The 21,320-nt window shown below is 48.5% G+C and overlaps 2 protein-coding genes across 2 annotated transcripts in view; both read left to right on the top strand.

Moving 5' to 3' along the window:
- The window catches only part of LOC119449744 (uncharacterized), a 51,137-nt gene extending 40,046 nt beyond the window's left edge, over positions 1–11,091 (top strand). Inside the window, exons 6-9 of the mRNA XM_037712990.2 lie at positions 1,739–1,897; positions 4,479–4,810; positions 7,785–7,948; positions 10,804–11,091. Of these exons, the coding sequence (XP_037568918.2) occupies positions 1,739–1,897; positions 4,479–4,810; positions 7,785–7,948; positions 10,804–11,025 (877 nt within the window). The 3' untranslated portion in view covers positions 11,026–11,091. The remainder of the gene's footprint in view (positions 1–1,738; positions 1,898–4,478; positions 4,811–7,784; positions 7,949–10,803) is intronic.
- The window catches only part of LOC119449746 (peptidyl-prolyl cis-trans isomerase 7-like), a 403,577-nt gene that overhangs the window by 243,892 nt on the left and 138,365 nt on the right, over positions 1–21,320 (top strand). The gene's annotated exons all lie outside the window — the stretch shown is intronic.

Raw genomic sequence — 21,320 nt, 5'->3', positions numbered from 1 at the left:
CGTGTGCTAATTAATATGGACTTTCTCTGCGTGTTCCGACTTTCTGGACAGCGCAAGGCTATCAATGCCATTTATAACACACACTTGTAAACTGTTCCACGTGGTATAAAGATCAGCATCCGGCATGCTACCATCAAGGCTCCAGAGCTGGTCAAGTATGACGTACGACTTAAATATTTCACATATTTAACAACTGGCTTAGTCAGTGCGCATTCAGTAATCGCGGAATTATGGTCAGAAATACCGATCTCAATATAAACATCAAATTGAGACTGACAAAAGATCAAAAACCGAGTTACCATCACCCGACTCACGAGTTATCTCATATACTACTACGACAAAATCAAAGGAGAGCATACTGTTGAAAAGAGGCCGGGTCATCGCGCAAATCTCGCGTGGGAGCACACGACCATCTTTTAGAAGGAAGATTGAAATCACCTGCCATTATTATTTTCCCATGAATTTGCTTCGACATGCAATTATGTGCCTTCAATAAAAAGTCAGGAGAGGATGATGGTGGTCTGTACACCGCACACAAGGTGAACAAACTGGCCAAACGGTTCAGCTTCAAGAATAAACGTTCATGATTTTCTATTTGTGGGGCCTCAGTAGCTCAAACCAATTTTTAGAGCTATAGCTCTACTATACTCCAGGCACAAATCCAGAAAACGCCTGGTTCCGTAAATCTGACCTTCAAGCACCGCCAAGGTCAAAACTGGGACTTAGCCTGCCACTACCGGCGGCTGCTGCGTACGCCGCGTGGGCTCCCATATCTTGAAAGCGATCTGCGATGTGTACAAAGTGCGCCGAGTGCTGGTAGCTTCGTATGCGCTGTGATTTCGACGCTTAGTTCGCGTTGAAGCGAGACGCAGCATTCGCTCGCTGCTGCTGCCGCGCCGAGCAGCGTCTGTGTGTTGTCTAGTGGTGCAATTGCAGATTCGGTAGTTGCTGATGGCGCCGAGCAGCATCTGTATCCTTTCCCAAAGCAAGCAAGACCGTGCTATCGCTCGACAAACTTGGTTTAACCGCGTTCAACCACGCCAAATTTTCCAGTCGCATTTGCAAGCGAACAGCGAGCCGCGATAATATCGCTTTTCACGGGGGCGAAGCGGGCAACAAAGCTCGGTGTCGGTGTAGTGGGGTGCTGTATGAAAAAAAAATGTATGAAAATTTCATAATGTGTGCAGCCCATGTATGCAGCCTAAATAGCTTGACTGGTAATCCGTCCCCATATGAATGTTGCCGCCCCACGAATTTTAAGGAATGAATACGCGAATAGACATTTTTTTTTTTAAACAAGTGCAACGCCACATCCCCGTGACATATAAGGTCGCGTCGAAAACATCTGATGCGATTCATCGATCTAAAGATTACTGGAAATGTCATCGTGGAGTCACGTTTTTGTTATGATAGTTACATTCGGGTCATGTTTGAGGAAGGCATTTCAGTTCTACTTTATTGATGACACTACGCGCACTAAGGTTTGGCACTCATCTCAGCTCTTTCAACCTGATAGCCGTAATCAACATGTTGCTGTTTATACATAAAAAAAAAAACTTAAAAGAAAAACTCCGTAGAAAGTACCGTAAAGCCAGGCCGGCAGACTGCAGGCCTGGCTTGTTATCGGTAGACGGCAGGCAGACATGAAGGCCGCAAAGAGCGGGACGCATAGATTAGGGTGCAATAAAAGTCGGCTATACAGCGTGACTATATCCCTCGTCTCTGTGTCCGGTCGCAGTGTAGCAGAAGCGACGTCGGTCATGGAAGACAGAGAGTTCCTTCCCAGCTACTGGGGCCTTCGGCTACGCGGACAGGAGCTGATTGACCACTTCTGCCGGGAGACAGCACGTTTGAGCGAGGAGACCAGAAGCCGCGTTGCTGCACAAAAGGACATCAGGTGAGACTTGCTGCGACTGCGGATAGCTCTTGCAGGTTATGACCTATATCCGCTCCAGTATCTCGATGTCAGTATCGACCTTTTTTCCATGGGCGCCGCCATTTGCACAGGCAGCGGTGCCAACTATGGGCTTGGGCGAGCACGCTTCGTGTTGTATGCTATATGTCGCGCTATAGGCGCCAGTTTATGGTGGTTGGTTTCGCGCTCGCGCTGTCTGTTTAGTGTGACGTGGCGTCTCATACGTGGGACACGGTTCTGTGAGACGTACACATGAAGTGGTTTAAGTCAGCATGACCGGAGTTTCTGCGGCGTTGAGGCGGGCGGAGCACCCAGCGCGATGTGTGCGTGCATGTTTGAGCGGCGCACTGCGCTAACGTCCGAAGCAGTGGTAGATGCTGTGTTACTGACCCTTTTCGCGGAGCAGTTTGTTTTAGAGAAGCGAGATGGCGCTCACGGCGGCGCGCCGTACGTCTCCTCAGCGACCGTGCACGAATACGAAACCAGTACAGCTTCTACCTTGCTTCTGTGCGATCAGCTGTCGGAAATGCAACTGAGTTTTCGCTAACACACTGTGCTCCAATCATGTTAGATTGAATCACGTGGATTGAAGACGTGTGCAGTAGTTGGCTGCGAAAATAGTGACTGGCATGTTAAGGAATGGAATGAATCTGTGTGGCCAAGTTCGCGGACCGCTGCTGCAACTTTCCGAACGTGTTACCGGCACTTCGACATCAACGGCTTTCCTCGAGGATACAGAAATTTGCTCATCCGTCAGCCTTGTATCGCTAACCTTCAAAGAAAGGGCTTCATCCCCAGAACGTCGGCAAGAGTGAGTACCACTCGTTAAACAATGACAAAGGGAGTAACGCCGCTTCCTGTCATAGTAAGTTTCGCGCACGTTATCTATACACATCCGTCCCAAATGGCAGGAAAACTTACGCCCACTCTATCGCCGACGTATCAAGAATAAGTGAATGGGCGCACGCTTGAATATATACGCACTGTATACGCACAATAAATGACGGACTACACCGATGGCGCACGAATGGTCGAAGCTGAATGTTTCGTGACGGTCCACAATAGTAATCGAGTTACTGACTGTAATATATATTTGCTACAAGGCATTACAATGTACAAAACAGCTACGTTTCAAGCGTTGTGCGCAGCAAGAACAAATCTATCGGAACTGAGCACACCCGCGACCGATTAGGCAGAAAATAATCAGATAGTGGCCGCACCGAGGAACTTCACTGAGTCAGAAACTGACAGGCCACCTGCTTCAAAATACTTGCCGAATAAAGAACTAAGAGCAAAACACATTAATCCTGACTGAATTCATGAGTGAAATGTTTGGATAGCTTGGAATACATATTTAGCCCCGCATTTAGAACAAGCACCATATACGCTGCTTGCGCCGTTTGGACATAGCTTAATCAGCTCCGAAAGCGATTTTGCATGTTCTCTGAAGCTGTGATCAAAGCTTCGTGTCGTCCACCTATAGTCACCGTCTACGATATATCTGAAAACAGAGGTTTTCTAAGCCGCGCCGGCGTCATACACTTCCATTGAAAACAAGGAGGCAACGGAGGCAGTTGAGGCAAGCAATGGACGCGTCACCATGTGATCAAACATGGCAGCGCCCACGGGATCGCCGCGAAAAGGGTCAATAGATCTGTTTCTTCTATATAGCACATGGTCCAAGCATGGGGCATTAGCATGCGACGTTTTATTACCGCGTTAGCCCGTGCTTTCTTTTTCAGAAGAAGAAATAAAGAAGGATTTCTTTAATATTTCCCCGGTCCTGTTCGTACCGTCCTCTACGACGCAGTCACCCGTCTTGCGGAAATTGTGTCCTCACAAAGAGCTGTTGGATTCATTTTATGCGATCCACTTTGGTTATTACTACTTTACAGGGCAAAAAGGCAATGCGGAAGCACAAAGCTCATATGTATCATACTGGTTTACTAACGGCAGTGATCGGTGTGTTGAGCAACGCAAAGTATTGAAGGACTCTCCTTATACTATGCGCTCCGAATGCAAGTACCACCAAACAGGCTTATATAAAACCCGTATGTTGACCACCAAAGTACTGAGAGTTAACTCGAGAGACTAGAGACATCTATAGCATCCGTTATACCGCAACTGTCTCCGCCACCTGGAAAGTTTGCGCGTGCTATCGCCTACCTGCGATGTTTGTTTTCAGTATTAACCAGTGTAATAACATGATTTTTTTTTCTTACTGTCTATCTCATATCATTTAATAACCTATAGTGACAAGGAGTTGTCGTCCCCAGCCACGGCCGGGCTATAAGGGAGACGCGCGCGCGAGTGCGTCTCCCCTCTAGCCCGGCCGTGTTCCAGCATACGGAAAGAAACTCCTTTATTTATTTCATCCCAACAAAAGAAGTATATTCTTGGGTCACTGCACAATAACCCTAAATATTATATACTCACATTGTGTCATGCTTTTCCTCTTGTGCCGGTGCTAGCTGGCTGCCTATACTCACGCCGTCGTCGCCCAGTGGAGTGTGTTTCCAAGTGTGTTCTGGTTCCGTGCTTTGTGCGGGCGCGTGCGCTGCAGGTTCGGCGAGCACCCTCGCGAGTGCCTGGACCTGTACCACGGCGGTCGGTCGGCGGGCGAGTGCCGCTCGACGCTGCTCTTCTGGCACGGCGGCTACTGGATCGAAGGGGACCGGCAGTCGCACGCCTTCGTCGCCGACCCCTTCGTGGAGGTCGGGGTAGCGGTGGCCGTGGCCGGGTACCCGCTGGCGCCCGGCGCCACGCTCGACCAGATCGTCGAGTCGGCCACGCGTTGCGCCCGACACGTGCTCGCGCTCAGGTCCGGACCGCTAGTGCTGGCCGGCCACTCTGCGGGCGCCCACCTGGCCGCCATGGTCGCCACCCGGCTACACGGTGAGTACTCGTTATAATAGAACTCGTTAGACATGTTAGTCAAAAAGAGAGAGACAGATGACATAAGCGAAAGGCAGGGAGGCCAACCAGGCTGAGCCTGGTAGGCTACCCTGAACTGGGGAAAGGGGACTGAAGGATGAGAAGGAAGTTCACACTTTGCACTGTAAACATGCACACAAGCGTTCACGGTCCTCCCTCTCTCTTTCACAAGCGCTCAAATAGGTTGGTGCTTTTCAGGAACCGTAGCAGCACTTTCGTGTCATCGCAGACGCTAGGGGCCACGGTCCTAAGACCTTCGCTTTTGTGAAAGGCCTGTCGTCTAAGTGCCCTAAAGCTGTCCGAAGGGCAATCCTTTCATCTTCGTATGCTGGACAGTCACACTGATTCAACGCTGATTACAGCGCAAGAAAAGCGTGGGCACAAGCAAAGCGGGACACAGGACAAGTGCTGTCTTTTTGCTCCCCGCGGATGGAAGCAGAAAGTGTTTTCTCCGGTGGGGAAGAGAGGGGGAGGAGGAAGAAAATCATGGAGGTTAACTAGACTTAGTCCAATTTGGTACCCTACATGTGGGGAGTGGGATGGGGGAGTGAAAGAGGTTTATGCAGAGCCAGCTAGTGGCGGGTACAGAAAGGAAAAAAAAAAAAAGATGGGAGGTTGGGAGACGGGGGAGGGGGGGGAGCAAGGAAAGTACGCATAGCACATGACGTTACAATTGGCGCGAAATCAGCCATATATACCCTAATCTATTCCCCCGTCAACACATATGATGAGTTGCGTACTATGGAAACAAGTGAATCGCCATACGGGCAAGAGAGCTGTTCACGACTCAGCGGTGTGACCTGATTATTTTCTTTTAATTTGTTATTATAGTAAACTCACACGTGTTGTCTCTTTCTTTTGTTTTCCCCCTCCATGTCTTCACGCCGTTCGGACTCCGTGTGCAGAAGACTAAAAGAAAGCAGATTATTGCCTACTGTAGTGAAAGCAGTGATCGACGTGTGCAGTACCTGCATGTAGCTGCTTTACTTGCTGTCGAACTACTGCTCTATGAATCTTATAATTATATGGGGCCATCATTTTTAACTTTTCCGGAATATTTAAAATTGCCTGTTGCAGATAACATAATTCTAGCTCTTGAGCTGTAATAATCTGAGAGGCGGATATTACTTTCGCGGGACACATATTCAAGTACTTAACAAAGATTAACTAATTACCTTCTTCATTAATTACTTTACGGTAGATATTGCAATTTACGAATGGTAACCGGTCAGTTTGCAAGGCGTATCCACTTTGAATGAATGTCCAGAATGACACCAGTTTGGAGATATGCGCCATAAAACTCGCCGTAAAAATGCACTGTTGTTACACTTACTTTTTTTTTAACAAAACACTTTTTATACATTGAAGCACAAAAATATAACTGGAATGCTCAGGTATTTTGTCCCACACATTAGGAAATAATATCTTGAAACTGATGTCATTCTGGAAATTCATTTCAAGTGGATACGTCTTGCAAACTCACCGGCTACAATTCGTAAATTGCAATATGTGCCGTAATGTACACAATTAAGAAGTTAATTAAAGAACTTCTATTATTTAGTTGAATAAGGGTTTCTATTTCTCGTGCAAGTAATGTCTGCCTCTTCGAACAATCCAGCTCAAGGAGAAGAATTATGCTATCTACCACAGGCGATTTTTAAAAATTCCGAAAAGCTTAAAAATGATCACCCCGTATATTTAATGCTGTATTCTTGGTTACTTCCCGTGAAATTGTTCGTTTGCTTTTTTTTCCTTTTTTTCACTAAGGGCATTGACCAGTTGCTTCTATTTGTTCGGAGTTTTGAAATACATAACTTATTGCTGTACTATTGCTGTATTATTCCTGCTGTGTTAATAAGGTGCGTGCGAATACAAATTTAATAGTCTATGCTATTCGGTTCGTCTTCAATTCGACAATTCACCACTCGAAATTATCGCATATTCGTTTCAATTCGAATGTAAGGGATAGCAACACTTGTTGGAGTCTCGAGGAAAAGAGGCCGATACAAGTTAGGACTGTTCGGAATGATTCAGCTGCAGAAGAGTTGCGGTTGCTGCGCAACTCCCCTGCTACTCGTGTTGTTCTATCGCATTTTAGAGCGCAGCTCTTATAGGCGCCCGTTTCTGCGTTGAGCATCGGCGTGCCTTGGCGTTGTCCCTCGACGTAACCGAGCGAACAAGCACAATGAAGGATGAAAGAGCGAACGGGAAGCGCAAGGGGGATGAAAGAAGGCGAGAGCTCTAGGAGGAAAGTGGAGGAGGAGGATAAGGAGGAAAGTGGAAGGAGCCACCTTGAAGCAACACCAGATGGCGCTCACGACAGGCGCATCCGCTGCATGGTCCGTGTGGGGGAAAGAAAAAAAAAAGAACGGGAAACCGGCCGTAAGCGTTTCCCGGTAAAGATTACGGTTGCATTAGCTACAGTGGCCGAGAAGCGGCAACTGTGTGGCGGGTCTACGTATATATAGCGCGGTTATGTCGTGGCTATGCCAGTCGTGGTCGGTGGTCGGTGCGATGCCTCAATATATCACGAAATGAAAACACGCATAGAGCTGCGCTCAAATTTCGCATTAGGGAATTTCGTAATCGTTGGTGTTCTTTCTTTCTTGAAGTGCATTAAACGGACTATTGTCAAATTTTCATGAACCAAAACCATTTTTTGAGATGTCTGATTTGAACGCATTCAGATATTCTGACATTTGTGTCGATTACCTGTGTTCGCGACGTCTTTTATCAACCTCTGCCCGCACCATGCGTTCTCTTCCATTGAGTACGTACCACCAGAGGCGTTTTCTGTGTACGGGTACAGGTGTGTTCACCATATGACCTACTCCTGTACTTAACGATCGTGTCGGGTACTGATTCAGTGTGCACGAATCATAAACTTCCAGCTTCAACAGCCGTGCAACTTGTGGTACAATGTTGGCGTGCGCAGGGGAACCCCGCTTACGAGCCCTGCTTCTGCTGTCGCCCGTGTTGGACGTGGTGGCGCTGTTGGGCAGCTCTGTGGCACGAGACGCGGCCATCGGTACCGACCAGGCGGTGCGCAACAGCCCGCTGCAGCTGGTCGACAAGCTGTCCACGCACCTGCACGTCGTGGTACGAATTTTGGGCGCGCTACTTGCTGGATAACCTGCCCGCTCAAAGCAGTTCCACCGAACTATTCTGTACATCACCATTGTAACTATATCGCCATTCTTTAAAAGAAGCGGGCTTGGACAAGCGGCTTTGACAGTGATGTTACGTACCACGCAAGAGTGACCTACTGTGACTGACGATGAGTGTGCTGTGTTATGTGCTCTCTCTCTCTCCTCCCCATCTTTCATTCCCCCTCATCCCGCTCCCATGTGTAGGGTAGCAAACCGGTTGTGCTGAACTGGTTAACCTCCCTGCCTTTCCTTCTCCACTCTTTCCTTCCTTCCTTCCTTCTGTATACGTATCTAGTGTGAAGGATTGGTGTATACGGATGTAATTGGCAAGCCCTGAAGGAGGCCGTTAGTGCTCCTGTATATGCTCCCACATGGGCACTAGAGGCCGTGTCCCCGCCTCTATCAATTATTATTATTATTATTATTATTATTATTATTATTATTATTATTATTATTATTATTATTATTATTATTATTATTATTATTATTAACGAATAGCGTTCTTTGGCTATCGTTTTACATGGTTGGGCGCCGATGGCCAGATATCTTGCCGCAGGGAAAGAGCGCGCCGCAGGGCGCGCCGATAGGCCCGCGGCCGCTCCTCCGTCAAGCGGAAAAGAGGGCTCCACTATACGGCGTCCTTCAGAACCCAATGTGCAGTTTCGGGACATTATGACCTCACAATTTAAAAATTTTAATATCTCTGAGAGCAGCTTCGTAATTTGAAGCTCGAGCCAACACTGTGTTCGACCTTCGCGTTCATGCAACCTCTACATACGTATAGTGCGCCTGAGTGAGCGCAAGTGTGGTCCGCGTAGTGTTTTCGCGCCCTTCAACTTCAAGCGTGGGAAAGCTCCCAGTAACAGCTGCTTCGCAAAACGCTGCGCCCCTGTGTTTCCTTTCGCGCTTACCGCTCCCTTATAGAAGACAATCTATGGATGGACAGTGTTTAGGAGGGCTATACTCACGAGCAATGCCCAATTCGCGATTTATTCATTTTTTTCACTCAGAACAAACCCTTCCTTGAAAGGTTTTTTTTTTTTTTTTTTAATCTTCCGGTTGACTTCTTTTGTTGTGCATAATAGCAAAGCTCCATAGGCCCCATATGTGGAGCCACCAATGTATATATGCCAACCTGTAATGTACGTTTCCACAGCTAAACAACTATTGTTTCGTGGGTGCCCGAACAAGGTTAGCATGAAACTCAACGTTCAATTTATAAGTTTATACTATTGTAAAGATGCAACATTAATAACGTTCTGTAATCTCAGTACCGAAGGTGGTGGCGATGAGTGTTACAGGTGGGTTGTCCCAGTCCCAGAGCTACGCAGTTTGGTACGTTGCACCATCAGCTGTTGGCGAAGCCGTTTGTCATCCAATGTCGTATATAAGCGTTAGTTCACTTTCAGGGATAGCTCAGTTTCAACGAGATCCAATAGGTTAAAGCAATGGAAGCGGACGTAACGGAACTTGTCGGTGTGCACGCAGCCCTCACGTTCTTTCTCTTTTTATGATTTTTTTTTCTCGTGCTTCGTGGCTCTTAACTGTACTGACCACGGTGATTATATTTCGTTAGTTTTGGCACGTAGTTCGTAGTTTCATACAGGGATGTACGTGTAGTGACGGGACGAGGAGTCTTGATTAGTGACATCACTGAGGGAACTGGATGTTTCATTATGCCATAGTAAACGTGACCACAGAAAATAGGGAACGGGCATAAAGGAAAAGCAAATGGAGGATAGAGAGGGTTACGCTGGACGAAAGAGAGCACGTACACACCGAAAAGAACTAGCACACGACTATACTAAGCTGTGAACAGAACGACGAATGCGACTGATGAAAAATATCAAGATCAGCGAAATAAGTATGATAGAGTTGGTGAATTCTATACACAGCAGAATGTTTGCTGTGACAAGCACGACCGAAGAATGGCCGGTGCTCCCTTGTGACCTTCTACGGAATCCGAAGGGCGACATAATTAAGTAGCTCAGCGCAGTTGAGGTTTTCGTGAAGGAGCTTATACAGAAACAGAAGGTCTGCGCCAATACGTCGACAGGTAAGGGACGATAGTGAGTAGCAAAGTGCAAGTGCTACAAGATGGACGAATGACAGCGCAAGAACGATAGCGGTAAATTGCTACAAACTTTTTCTGAACTCTTTCTACAGTATATCGCTGCGGGATTTCGAAGTTTCATTCCACACCATCGATGCGTATTCGTGTTGGGGAAGACATATAGCATGATGATAATGATGAAGATGATACATATGTATTAATAATAATTCGTAGTAGTAGTAGTAGTAGTAGTAGTAGTAGTAGTAGGTAGTAGTGTAGTAGTGGTAGTGGTAGTAGTAGTAGCGAAGCAGTCGCTCAGAGTTGCAGGTGATCTGTACTGTTAAAACAGATTTTTTTTTTTTTTTTTGCTACGCAGAAGACAAGGACGTAGACACAAGTGTACACACAGGGGCGCAGTTCTTGTCGTTTGTTTGTTTTCACACAGGTGAACACAAAGCGCATGCGTGTGTTTAGACGTGCATGCGTTTTTGTCTTCTGCGCTGCGAAATATTCGATGCCAATAATGAACAAACTAGCCCTGATAAAGCTACTTGTGTGAACTGGGCTCTTCGGCTCTGCTTCACAGAGGGTAAAAACGACTGGCCGTGGCCGCCCATTTCAGTTCGGCTGCATCTCGTATACCCGGGAAACCGAAACTCGCAGGGCCACAGGCCTCCGCGAGCGGGTTCTTCGGGAGTCCCGTCCGAATGTCACGGTGACGTCGTCCTTTCATCGCTCACTTGCACATGCAGGTGACGTACGCCGAGCACGACCCCCCGTGGTTCGGGCGCACTGCTCGGGCCTACTGCGAGGCCCTCGGGCGCCGGCGCATCTCCTGCGAGCTGCTGGTGTACGCTGACGAGGACCACTACAGCTTCCTGCTGGGTGCGCTGCGAGACAGCGAGCACCGAGTCACCGCGAGGCTCGTCGGGGCTTCTCTGGCGGCGACCGCGCCCTCTCTGACGCCGCGGTGAGGCACCGAGGTCGGCCTGTTTAGGGGTTGCTTAAATAAAATCCATGTTGTACGCGCACAATAAAGTACGAACCCCATGCAAGCGATCTTGCGCGCGACGGCGACATGTAAGCGACGCGACGGAGGTGTCTGTCGCGTTCGCTCGTCGCCTACGAGTAGAACCCCACGCGCGCGACGACTTTGAGCGATGTCTCCCCGGTGTTGCTGGTATGAGGGCAGCAAATATGCACCTAAACTGGCGTGACGCGTGCTTTGTTAATTTAAGTTGATGTGTTTTGCTGCAAAGAGCAGCATAAAATATTTCTGAAGGTCTTGCATTAGCTAGGTTCTTATCCTTCCTCGTATCAAAATTTAATCGTTTGCTCGTTCCGTGCGAGAATGGGTAGTACTTGACTGATGTAGTACATCCAGTTCCGGCTTCGCGCTTTCGCTAGTTGCTCATAGAACTTCCCGGCGACGAGCGACGAATTTTAGATTTCCCGAACCGAGCAATCGAGCGACAAGAACGAGCCATACGGATGATGAGGACCAGAGACTTCGCTTCCCTGTCCGGCAGTGGTTTATACACACACCGCTAATCCACAACACCCCACTAGGAGGAGCCAGACCGGCAGCGAGAAGATACGAAAATTAACTCTGGAAAAGCTCAACTTTTGTTGTTGTTGTTGTTGTTGTTGTTGTTGTTGTTGTTGTTGTTGTTGTTGTTGTTGTTGTTGTTGTTGTTGTTGTTGTTGTTGTTGTTGTTGTTGAACGAATACGGGTCCGCTTTTCTGCTATTTGCTGTGTCATCGTTTGCACTCTCTTGTCGAAGACATATTACTTCAGGATACCTTCCACCACGTCACGCAAGAACAGAAAAGAAAGGGAGGAGGGGGGGGGACACTGCGGATTTCTTGCTTAAGCTGTACAGACGTGGTTTGCGAGAGCCTCGATCTGCAGAGTGAATCACGGCGAATCTGCGTTCGGCATCTTTGACGTTGCATGCACTCGCGTGGACCTGCAGGCTGTTGGGCTTCTGACTTTCGTTGGTCCGAAAATGACAACTGGTTGCGTGGGAGGTGAGTACTCGTCGAAGTAGTTCCTTTGACGGACGGAACATATATTGCCACAAGCTCAAAAAAGAAAGAAGGAAAAAAGGAACCATGCAAATGCAAACACTCCTGCAAAGGAAGTTGTAGATCTGTGCCAGCTAGTCATTACCCTCTCCCCTTTTCAACGCGTATATGCGTGCATGCGTATTAACCACTGGCCCTTCCGACCCTTTATCTCCAGCATATGCGCACTTGTAGAACGTGCTGTCTTGTAACAACCCGCACTATTTCCGATATCGGCGCACCGCGTGCGCTTGTGTGTGCAGGGCGCTGGCTATTGGCTTCATTCTGAGCGCTCGCGGTCTTTCGCATACGACCTCTTCTGGCGCAAGGCGCATCTGTCAGTGTGCGTTTGTCGACTACTTCCCTCTGCACCAAAACCCTGCGCACTGTACGTGCGTTTCTGCATTTAGCTTTCTCCCCGTCTCCCATTTATGTAAGTCGACTCCTTCTTGGCGTACGTGTTTCTATTGCGTTTGTTGTTAAACTATACTGCATAGCCTTCATTTCGTGTATGCGCGAGCGGTACGGGCTGTTATCCACAACGTCGTCTCTCGATCCGGCTCCTCTTAATATCTGCGCCGGCCACAGCCCAACATCACCGCCATCGAGAATGTATATAGCGCGGCTAGCATGACTGACTGGCCGAACATTTCGTGTATTGCCCGCAATGCACCAAGTCAGCTCTGCGCCATCGACAACGACTGCAATATCAAGAGCAGACGGAAGGCATCATGGACAAAACGTTGTATATGTTGGATGGCTACGGGGATTCAGGTGCCTTTCAAAGGTGTCATTGACAGTTGTTTCTATTCATTTTTGCAGAAGCTTATTTTTAAAGCGAAGCTTTATATGGCTAGACGAAAGGAAAAAGCGTCTGGCCGTCGCATGTGCACAGAAAGCTATCATCATCAGCATTGGCTCGAGCGCCGTTGTCTTCTTGCGCACCTGGCTCGTTGGCGCCCCTCTGGTTGCGCTCGTGCTCGTGCTCGGCACGCGCTCGCGCCACTGCTCCCGCGTTCGTCGTCGTCGTCTTCCACAGCTGGCTGCGTTGCCGCTCTTCATTCCAGCGTAGAATTTCCCTTCTGTCGTCGTAATGGGGAGGCCGCGTTTACGGGGGTATGAGCCATTGCTTAAGGGGGTAGAGCCGTTCATTGTCTTGCTTAACGAACAGATTAAATTTTGAAGCAATTTAATTTCGCAGAACCACAAGCGGCAATGGCGGGCGAATGCTGCTAACCACGCCGCCGAGCAAACTCGAGACATCGAACGCAAGCGAGAACGGCGTACTGCGGGCATACCGTCAGTGACGTCGTTCTCTCCGTCGCAGCCGAACGTCTATGTAGCCTCATTAAGAAACTAACAAACTAAACTTGTCACTCGCTATATTTCAACTCTGCTGAAATCTTAATCACGCGCCTTTTTTGGAACGACGCTAAGGAGGGTTATACAACAAGAATACAAGCACACGAGGTGTATGTACGTTTCTTCCCTTGTGCTCGGTCGCTTTCGTTGTCGTTCCAAAGACGGCGCAGAAAACCGTACCGACTTTTCCAAGAAGCTATTATCAGCAAAACCGTATATGTTACCATGCCGGCTTTGCATATCGCAATGTGTAATAAACCACAGGGCCCATCATTCTCCCTAAATTTATGAAGCGCGCATTCAAGAAGTTTTATTCCTGTCGAAACATTTCTCCGAAATCCATCCCTGCATATTAGACGTGTACAAGATTTACTTATTATTTTTCGTGTAAACCGTAAGTCACTGCGGCTTTCACGCTCCCTAACGATAACAAGCCACCCGACCGGTGATTTGTGCGTGATGAAAGCTGCAGGAGCACTTGAGGCGAGTGCACGTATAGCGTTGTCGCTTATGGGAATCCGGCTGCCCGCCGCCAGGAACGCGGATCCTCCCCCCTCTGCGCGTGAGCTAACTGGACCGCGCATCGTGAGCCGCCCAAGGCAACGCACCCGCGTGCCAGTGGAGAAGACAAACCGCGCGGACCCCCGGCATCGGCGCGGTGGTGGTACGTACGAGGCCCCCTGCGACAAGGACACCGCCTATGTTTGTGCGTGCGTGTACGCGCTGTGCCGCGAAGGCCGTCGGCCGAGCCAAGGAGGAGCTGCTCCGTCCTTGAACCGCGCCGAGCAGCGCTGGGAAGAAAAAAACGCCGGCCCATCGCGCTTCGCCCGCTTCTCTCTATCGCTCGGGATAGGAGGCGTCCGGCGCATCGCGCAACCGGCCAGGTTACTTACTACTGCTGCGGCGCTTCCGGTGCGCTACACAAACGCGCGCGCGCGCGCGTGCGTGCTAGAAGCCGGCTACAAGCGCTAGAAGGTCCACCGGTGGCCCGCCCGACCGCTCGCGGCCCACATAGTTCACGCAGCGCATGTTGAGGGGCTGTGGCCTTCGGTCGCGGAACTTTCCTCCGAGGGGTCGATCTCATCGCGGGCTCGCGGGCGGCAAAGCGCGGATTGAGTCGCGATTTAATTAGTCGAGAAACGCGCAGAGTGATATCGCGAGTGTCCGGACGCTGGAGCAGCGAATCACGTATTTCGTAGATTCTTGTCTCTTTTACATTGAAGCTGTGTATGCCTAGGCTGAGACAGTCGTGGTCCGACCGCAGAAACCCTCCGGCGGAAATAAACTTATCGAAAACTAGCGTCTCGTTCACTTGGTATATAGCAAAATTGACATACAAGGGTGCGAATGTACGACTAACATGACTGATAGCTCATGACATCTATAACATCACATGCTCGTCAGTTACGTCGTGATTAACGATAATAAAATCACGTGTGGCGCATACCCGCATTGGATATGCGAGTATGAGCCAGGGACAAGAAAGAAAGAAAGAAAGAAAGAAAGAGAAAGAAAGAAAGAAATCACATGTGGCTCATATACCGGGGCCGCACATTTCAGCTTCGCTGGTTTACCATCTGTACGAGGTGCATGGACAGTGATTTTTTTTTTTTCTTTCTTTCTTTGTCCGCGCGCGATGAAAGTCCTGAGCTACTACTCACCGTCCCTCTCTCTGCCGTTTCATTTTGAACGAAGAGGCGGGTCTTATTTGAAACGCTGCGTCAGGCTGAGCTCATGCGCTCAACATGACATCATGGGGCTCAGAAAGAGCAGGCATTGCTACAAATTCTGAAACCGACTGGCCTCAGTGACCGTATATGTAGGCGCGATGGGCAGCCCCGCCGTGCGCAGTGCTCGATTCACTGCAGTAACTCAGTGCCTCTGGCGTTGCGCCAGATTGCGGGTTCACAAAGTTGAGCACAAGGTTGCGGGTTCGGTCCTGACCGAGGCGGCCGCATTCCAGTGGAGGCGGTATGCAAAAGATGCTCGTGTACCGTGCATTGGATGCACGCTAATTAAAGAACCCCAGATGGTCAAAATTAGTCCGAAATCCCCTACTATGCGGCGTGCCTCCTAATCAGATCGTGGTTTTGTCGTGCACGTAAAACATCTAGTCTTAATTAAACTAGTTGCTGCACACTGCTCGTGCTTTCCTTTCTCTCTCCCTCTCCTTTATTTCTATCGGTCCCCCTGAGAAGGATAGCAAACCGGAGGCGCGTCTGGTACCTTTCCTTTCTCCCTCTCTTTTTTTCTCCCTCGCAGAGGGCTACTAGATGGCACGACGGCAACAACGGCAACAACGGCAACAACGGCAACAACGACAATAACGCGACGCAGTGACGGGAAGCGAAAAACGATAGCACTCGGCTCACACGTTACGAAACCGGAAACAAAATCCTAGGTGAACATGCAATTTATTTTCCGCTGACTTGTTTAGAAAACAAAGTGGTTGGTGATGATGATATTTGTTACAATGTATCTGTAACAAGTATAATAACCAAACGATACGTCTTACGATACGTCTGTTGATGATTATTGTAGCTAGCGCATAGCGCTCTGCACAAGGCACGTGCGAGCTGAGTAGCTTGGACTGGACGTTTATTGGCATTTGACGCGAGTGTGTCATTTTTCTTACTTTCTCTTACTTTTTTTAGCTTATATATATATATATATATATATATATATATATATATATATATATATATATATATATATATGAGTGCATTTTGGGCATATCGTCGTCGTCATCTGTGCAAACGACTCATCATCTTGTGTGAGCGGTATTTGTGCATATCGTCGTCGTCATCTGTACATACAACTCATCATCATCGTTGGTCTCGTGCGGTGCTTCGTCTCTGCTTCGGGCGGCTGCTCGGAAATAAAGGCATCGCATCGGTCGACGTCTCACAATATATATATATATATATATATATATATATATATATATATTTACTTATTTGTTTATTTAATCGCCTGCAGCAGGTAGCATAATTCCAGTCATTGAGTTTGATCACTCAAAGAATCGGACATTACTCGCACGAAAACTCGAAATGCATGATCGACTAATTGACAAAAATGAACTACTTTACTTCTTACTTAATTACTTTACATCACGCATTGCAAGTGACGTATTGTATAGCCGGTGAGTTCGCAAAGCGTATCCCACCCACTCGTACTCAAGATCAACTCGATGGTCTAAATAAATGTTTTCTCTCTCTCTCTCTCTCTCTCTCTCTCCTTAGAACGAATTTTCAGGATGACACCAGTTTCGAGATATGCATTCACAATGTGTGCGACGGAATACATGGACTTTCCAGATACTTGTGTAATTGAATAATTGAAGCGACGTTTCTCTCTCTCTCTCTTTTTTTTTAAAGGGGCACGAGCAGCGATGTGACACTCTTGTTTCTTAAGCAACGGCTTCCGGTCGACCACCGACTTCCGGTTTGTGCGACATTCAAAAAATGTTTCTAAATGTAAAATAAATCATTATAAATAAAAAACTGCATGAAATCCATGGTTCTACTTAATGCCGATGATAGATATGACATCAGAGCTTAAGTTTAGTTACAAATTGAGTTAGTTAAGTGTCAGGAATGATTAAAAAATACAGTCGAACCCGGATACATCGAACGCACATCTAACGAATTATTGTGTATATCGAGCAGCTGTAAAATCCCCTTGAAAATCCCATACAAATGTACAGGGCTGGTGAACGCGTATATAGAACGCCCGTTCACCAGCACATTCGATATATCGAACGCAGCGCCAGGCCGCACTTCTTTATGCACTTTGAGGTCTTCTGGCACCTGGAGGTGGAGAAGAGAATGTGCAGCCAGTGGAGCCGAGTGGGTCGTGCGTGCAGTCAATTGAGCCCCGTCGAGCTGTTCGGCTAGCCCGCGTGCTACCTCGAACGTCATTCATTCTTTCCGATTTTTGTGGCGTCGTCGTGTGGGTTGAGTGCCTAATCGTGAGTTCATTTTATTGCGATAGCAATTATATGGACACTCAAAAGCAGATTTCTGCCGTCGGCGTCGGCGTCGCCGTCGCCGTGAGGTTCCGTATGACGTCATTTGGAGAAGAAATCGTCGCCGCGCGCCGAACGCTGTATGTGCGAGTGAAAGGGCGCGAGGGGCGCGTCTTTCACGGGGAGTGAACGCACGGCGGCGAACAAACGCGCGTTCTGCGCCGTGCTCGCTTAAGGGCTGCAGAAGTAGGCGTCTCTGTTCTCCTTCACAATCACCATGTATGTAGAGCAAACGCGCCTTCTTCCGACGAGCGAGAGGCCGTGGGGGAGGGGGAGGGAAGGGAGGCGGCGTTTAGCTGCGGCACGCAGTGCCTATTATTGCGATAGCAATTATATGGACACTCAAAAGCAGATTTCTGCCGTCGGCGTCGCCGTCGCCGTAGCCGTCGCCGTGAGGTTCCGTATGACGTCAATGGAGATGAAATCGTCGCCGTGATGATGATAAGTGGTTCTTGAGGGAAAGGGAAAGGTTGGCGCTATCTTCTGCAGCCCTTGAGGGAGCACGGCTCAGCGCCAGATGCGCCGAACGCTGTATGTGCGAGTGAAAGGGCGCGAGGGACGCGCGCTTTCACGGGGAGTGAACGCACGGCGGAGAACAAACGCGCGTTCTGCGCCGTGCTCGCTTAAGGGCTGCAGAAGTAAGCGTCTCTTTCCTCCTTTACAATCACCATATATGTAGAGCAAACGCGCCTTCTTCCGACGCGCGAGAGGCCGAGGGGGAGGGGCAGGGGGGGAGGGGGAGGGAAGGGAGGCGACGTTTAGCTGCGGCACCAAGTGCATGCCTATTTATATCAGAGGCTCCGGCAACAGTCACCAACGCCGCACGCATTTTGAGCGAACGCGGGCAAAACGCCGAAGGCGTCGACAATAGTTCTGCGTGTTGCCGGTGCTGCTGCATGTCCAAGTTTATACAGCTGATAAAGCTAATATCATTACTCCGTATAGCTCTCTACAAATTTGCTATCGCAATTGATGCTTCGCCTTTCAGGTGAAACTGCGACAACTTTTTATATCAGAGGCTCCGGCAACAGTCACCAACGCCGCACGCATTTTGAGCGAACGCGGGCAAAACGCCGATGGCGTCGACAACAGTTCTGCGTGTTGCCGATGCTGCTGCATGTCCAAGTTTATACAGCTGATAAAGCTAATATCATTACTCCGTATAGCTCTCTACAAGTTTGCTATCGCAATTGATGCTTCGCCTTTCAGGTGAAACTGCGACAACTTTTTCCTCAAGCGCTGACCGTTGCATAGTGTATAGAAAAGAATAAACTTGGGCTTTGCACGAAGTTGAAAGTGATCCAGCAATTTGTTGCAGGTAAAAAAGTGATTGCTTTTTTTTTCCCCAAGTTGCGAGCCGCCTCGGCCGCCCTCGGACGCACCAATCGGTGAGCCGCCGTTTGCCCCAGGGCGTATTATTTTATATATCTAATTACCTATATATCGAACTTCTTAAAGATCCCCTTCAGGTTCGATATATCCGGGTTCGACTGTAATCAGAAATCACTAATTGCCATACACCAATGTGCGTGGCGGTTTCCCGCCAGTTTCGTTCGCTCGCTCCTCCGAGTTCGGTTTCCCGCCCGTTCCTTTCGCCGTGAAAGTAGACGACGAGGACGCCTGGCAAAGTGTTGTGTACCGTCGAGTTTCCGACGACGAAAACGCCGGGCATAGTGCAGTGTAGTGTAGTTTGCATCGTTTACATCAAGAATTCACCAGCATTCTCTGTGTCTGTGTCGCACTTCACTTTAATAACACAATGTTAACACAAGGAAAACATAAAGTTAACCGAAACAATACACCATGGTACACCAACGCTGAGGTGTGAGTGCCACTAGCCGACACCTAAGTCAAGGATTAGGGTCGTTTCTAATTTTCTTCTTACTTTTTTGTTCTTTCATGTGGTGGATCAAAAATTGGAGGACGCCTAAGCTGCGCCATTAAGAGTGGAACGCGATAGCGTTATCGGGCCCCGTTCGCATCGCATTTTTCTTTGAGTAGGCTTCACTGCAACACAGGACGCGAGAAAGCCAGCTTACAAAGACCAAGCTTACACCAATCCCCTTAAAGTCGGCTTCACTTTTAAACAAATGCATTGCTGAGAAGACGTTTTTCCAGGGGCAATATAAGTCGTCGTCTATTAAAATTGGAAGGCCCTAGGACCTTTTTATTATTTTATTAATTGTTAGCTATTGGCCCGACGCGCGCGCGTGTCCAAAACGCGTTAGGCAGGCAAAGTCCCAATTTTAACTGCCGAGGATGCGAGCGCCATCTGGATAAGATTTTCGCAAGTAGCCTACTCGAGCTCGCCGCTGTTGGTATGGTAGAAATGCTGGAAAAGGGGTTTGTGTTTGAGTTTCCTCGTAACAGAATTACGTTTTCTCGTACATTCAAATAACAGTCCGACGCCACCATGTCTGTAGGTTGTGGTTAAGTCGTACTTTGCCATTTTTCTGACGGATCTCACTGTGAGAAATTCAATTTTTGTTCACTAACACGTTGCGCCACGTGGTGGGCCTGCGCAGTCGGGGTGGTTCAGGTTGATTCTCCTGCACTAGCACCTTGCGCCACGCGGAGGGCCTGCGCGGTCGGGGTAGGTTGGGATGATTTTCTCCGCCACGGATGCCGATGCCGGATTTTCTGCGATATTGCGTTAATAGTACATTTTTAACACATGATTCGCGGCGCATATTTTGAAACCCGTGCTATCCTTAGAAGCCGTTCCAATTGTACATGCCTTGCAAACTGGCTGGCTACAATTCGTAAATTACAGCATATACAGTAACGTAATCAATTAAAACGTTAATCAGCGCATATTTGTTAATTAGCCGATTTTGCATTTTCATTGCTTGTGCGAGTAATCTGCACCGCTTACAGTAATCCAGCTCAACGACTACAGTTGCGCTATGAGCCACAGGTGGCAAACATTCTGGATGGTAAAAAAAAAACCCCCAAAAAACGACAACACGCATATATAAGCATGGGAAAACAGAGAAAAAGGGTTGCTAAGCATGAGAAGGTGAAAGGTAAGTGCAGCTGTAGGCTTCAGCTTAACCGCGAAATGATAACTCTAAATGAAGCTTATGGCTATCGCTGGCGAAAGCAAGAAAGACAGAAAGAATGCACATGATGATATTCTTTACGTGTGGCGTGACATATGTCGCCTAAAAACGTTGTGCAGCGGAGTCGGTAGGGGGGGGGGGGGGGGGGTACGAAGCATTCCTTCTCGCTCGCCAACAGGTGGAACGAATCATTTGTATACGGGTTAGCTTACGCTCCTGTCTGCATCCCTGCGGATCCATAATGGTCTTGCGCTCCACGGGAACGCCGCTTTCTGCAGCACCCGGACGTTCCGGGCATTCCTGGAGCAGCGGGTGCCCGCCGATCGACGCTGCTTTTCTGCGGTACATCTTGTGCAGCCACTCGCCCACTCCAAAGCACTATAGAGCCTGCTCAACCTGACGCGCACTGTTTGGCTTCGCGTGCCAGTTACCGATAGACGCACGCGTAAACTTCGACGCAAATGTACTGCGCACACACTGCATACGGCTCGCATTGATGAAAGTGTCGAGTTTCGGACAAAAATTACAGCGGTACAATGGCGCTGCGACCGTTCAACTCCCACGATGATGATGGTTAGTACATGGATTTGTCTGATAGCAATCTTTGTGCTTGTGGCTTTATTTACTACGTTTTACCTGCCTTTATTGGCCCAAATTTTGAAGCAATTATATTTTTCTCAATAGAGGAGGCAGTGAGATTGTGCGCACGTGCATAATCATTGCGAGTTGTACGCACTTATAACGCAATATT

The sequence above is a fragment of the Dermacentor silvarum genome, chromosome 4, assembly GCF_013339745.2.
Source record: "Dermacentor silvarum isolate Dsil-2018 chromosome 4, BIME_Dsil_1.4, whole genome shotgun sequence".
NCBI lineage: Eukaryota > Metazoa > Arthropoda > Arachnida > Ixodida > Ixodidae > Dermacentor > Dermacentor silvarum.
Note: the sequence above shows the minus strand (reverse complement) of the source record. Positions and strands in the feature narration are given on the sequence as shown.